This window comes from Gadus chalcogrammus, chromosome 7 (genome assembly GCF_026213295.1).
Source record: "Gadus chalcogrammus isolate NIFS_2021 chromosome 7, NIFS_Gcha_1.0, whole genome shotgun sequence".
Taxonomy (NCBI): Eukaryota; Metazoa; Chordata; class Actinopteri; order Gadiformes; family Gadidae; genus Gadus; species Gadus chalcogrammus.
In genome coordinates, this window is record NC_079418.1 from 33,434,094 (window position 1) to 33,437,502 (window position 3,409).

General features: G+C 52.7%; 1 protein-coding gene across 2 annotated transcripts; it reads right to left on the reverse strand.

Moving 5' to 3' along the window:
• Positions 1-302: 302 nt before the first annotated feature.
• ovca2 (OVCA2 serine hydrolase domain containing) lies at positions 303-1,796 on the reverse strand. 2 transcript variants are annotated; one of them, XM_056595133.1, is made up of 2 exons: positions 1,557-1,796; positions 303-1,180 (listed from the first exon to the last, which is right to left on the reverse strand). In XM_056595133.1, exons 1-2 carry the CDS (start codon positions 1,711-1,713, stop codon positions 588-590), a joined length of 750 nt encoding a protein of 249 aa, XP_056451108.1. In that variant the 5' UTR covers positions 1,714-1,796; the 3' UTR covers positions 303-587. The 2 variants fall into 2 exon arrangements, with proteins under 2 accessions (XP_056451108.1, XP_056451106.1); XM_056595131.1 differs by having other exon boundaries at positions 303-1,183.
• Between the last annotated feature and the right edge of the window lie 1,613 nt (positions 1,797-3,409).

The following is a 3,409-nucleotide window of genomic DNA, read 5'->3' on the forward strand; positions in this document are numbered from 1 at the left end:
TGTGTTCCGGTTTGATTCCTCACTGACTTCTTTTGGCGTAAGGTTTGACAGCTCGTATCGTCACCTGGTGGTCGGCGTCACATGGATGACAGGAAGGGGATGGAAGGGCGGAGGGAACTCACGCTCCACATCTGGAAACCATCCGGTCCTCTGGGCGTCGCCTCCAAGAACACAGAATCCTGCTCCCCCCCCACCCACAGGCCCCTCCCCCTCCCCACAGGCCCCTCCCCCTCCCCCACAGGCCCCTCCCCCTCCCCACAGGCCCCTCCCCCTCACCCACAGGCCCCTCCCCCACAGGCCCCTCCCACTCCCCCACAGCCCCCTCAGGTCCACTCAGGTCCTCTGACCACTAAGGGGCTCTGGCATCAGCGATGTTGTGGCGGCCATGTTTCTGTGGAATAACAACAAACCAACATGGAAGTGGAAGTCTCTTTATCACCCAGCATTCCTCCCACAGGGGGACTGGGAGGACTGGGGGAGGACTGGGGGAGGACTGGGGGGAGGACTGGGGGAGGACTGGGGGAGGACTGGGGGGAGGACTGGGGGGAGGACTGGGGGAGGACTGGGGGGAGGACTGGGGGAAGGGTTCACAGGAAGCGGCTCAGGAAGTCCTGGTAGGTCTGTCTGTGAGTGGAGGAGGCCGGTACAAAATGGCCGCCAGGATGCTCCATGACGGCGGGCTCCCGGAAGAGGGGGAGGAGCTCCCGGCTCATGGCGTCGGGGATGACCCGGTCGTCCAGACCGAAGACGTGCAGCGAGGGCACGCCCAGCGGGGGCACGCCCAGCGGGGGCACGCCCAGCGGGGCGGCGTAGAAGCCCCGGTGGCCCTCGCAGGCGCTGCGGAACCCCGCCACCAGCACGGCGAAGCGCACGCGCAGCGGGGGGTCGGGGTCGCGCTCCTGGAGCGCGCAGAGCACGGCCACCAGGGCGGCGCCCTGGCTGAAGCCCAGGACGCCGTCGAACGGCCCCAGCTCCTCCCCCGCCGCCCTCACCGCCGCCAAGCTGTCCTCCAACCCCAGGCTCTCCGCACAGCGCTGCTGGGCGCTGAAGCTCCGCCCCTCCACGTCGGAGAACCACCAGCCCCGGGGGTCCGGGCCCCCGCTGCCCCCCCCTTCAGCCCCCGACCCGCTGGGCCCGCCGGACCCCGACACCGGCCCGAGGTCCCCCCCGGTGGCCCCGCCTGCTGAACACAGACAAGGACATCCTTTTAATGTATACACATACATATATACATACTGTACATACATGCGCATATATATATATATATATATATATAAATATATATATATATATACACATACACACACACACACACACACACACATATATATATACATATACATATACACACATATATATATATATATATATATATATATATATATATATATAGTAGTAGGGCCTCGGGTCTTCAGCAAGCCCTTGTGGTTTGAAATTGCTATTACTTTGTCATGCATAATACTTACATGAGGTGTGTGCTCGGAGGGGTTCGTGTGTGTGTGTGTGTGTGTGTGTGTGTGTGTGTGTGTTCGGAGGGTGTGTAGATGATGACCCACCGCTGCAGACTCGGGTCACGTGGTGCGGTGCGGTCATATAAACAAGCTCCACTTGTTTCTTTAAAAGTTTCCGAAGAGCTCCAGTTTTCTCCCGGAAGGAGGCGCCGTCCTGCCGGTACCCATGGAGACTCAGCACCCTGAGGGGGCGCTGGGACATGATCGTAACCCTAACCCTAGCGCTCTAAGACGATCAGCTAACATGTGTTTAAAGGCGTGGAAACCTTCCTGGGCACGCCGGCCTTTTTGGAACGGAGAGAAACGAAGTTCCAGTCACAAAGGTTCCGCCTTCACTTCACGCAAATATCATCATTTCAGATCTGTAATTTAAAAAAATAACTTAATTTTACTTAATTACACATTTTGCTATTCTGGCTGACAGGATATGAATGTTTTCATTGATATGTTTGGTAAATGAATGACGAATGGATGTAACTGTTCATTCCAATGTTGGTCAAACGGGGGCAGTGTTGCTTCAGGCATCGGGCACCGACCTTCATCTGATGACAGGCCTTCATCTGATGAGAGGCCTTCATCTGATGAGAGACCTTCATCTGATGAGAGACCTTCATCTGACGAGAGGCCTTCATCTGACGAGAGGCCTTCATCTGACGAGAGGCCTTCATCTGACGAGAGGCCTTCATCTGATGACCGGCCTTCATCTGATAACAGGCCTTGACCTGATGACAGACCACCGGGATCTTGATGGAGACTGAGTTTGTTCCTTTGTTTGTTTGTTGTTGTAGACATGCTCTGGATCTTGAGGTCAATATGAAGTCAATGCACTTGTGGAATATCCTTAAAATAGTCAACAATAGATTAGTTTTATTGATAATGTTACCTTGACCGGATTAGAACGATTATATAATATAGCATCGAGCAGTTCACTGAAAAGATGATGGAATACCTTCATTATCTTTGTGTTTTTTTAATAACCAAAACCAGCCATAAACAGAATGATGAAACACAGATGAATAGGCCTACATTCACTCTTTTTAAAGGTGACCACCATTATACCACCATGTGTGAGTGTGCCGTGCCCATGTGTCATCAGCCTTCACAAGTGTTATGTTGCCTTTGGGAGAGGCCTCCAGGTCATCAATGTCCCCTTCCTCAGCAGCCAACCTTCGTCCTCATCCTCTTCATCCCATCCCAACTGGTTCTTCGTGTTCTTCTGTTATCTGAGGAGCAGCTTAATACTGATTAACTCACAGAGGGAGAGTAGCGACCGGCACGGAGCCGGAGATCTGAAGCCCGGGACGCAGGCGTCCATTAAAGGAGACATATTATGGGGTTTCCCCACCAAGTAAACATAGTATATTAGTTCCAGAAAACGTGTTTTTGAAGCTGTTCGCTGGAAATTGCTTTTAGGAAAGCAATTGCCCGCTTTTCCCCTCTGCTTCAGTCCCTTCAGAATGAGCGGTTTCTGGTGTCTGTAGCTTTAATGCAAATGAGCTGCTGCCCATTGACCAATGAGCTGCTGCCCATTGACCAATGAGCTGTCAGAGTGAAGCAGCATGGAGGAGAAGTGATTGTTGGCGTTTGCGGACTCCTGGAGCTCTATATCTATATAATTTAATATTACATAATAAATAGGTATTTATATAATATTATATCTAATATCACGGCCAAAAGCTATGTGCATCTCGGACGATATTATGAATCATAAAGACTGCGTCTGACGTTTCTGGTGCAACAGAACAGCCACCAGGGGCCGAGTCTGGGAGAGAGTAACATCGGGCGGAATCTGTCAGCAGCAGGAAGGACGGACAGCCACCAGGGGGCGGGTCTGGGAGAGAGCTAACAATCGTCTTATTGACGGCTTTTCTCAAGCCTTTCAAAGCTCACAGATGTTG

Coding starts and splice junctions, on each gene's coding strand:
- ovca2 (XM_056595131.1), bottom strand. CDS start 1,713: ATGTCCCAGCGCCCCCTCAGGGTGCTGAGTCTCCATGGGTACCGGCAG. Junction 1,184..1,556: donor CGTGACCCGAGTCTGCAGCG/GTGGGTCATCAT, acceptor GTCTGTGTTCAG/CAGGCGGGGCCACCGGGGGG.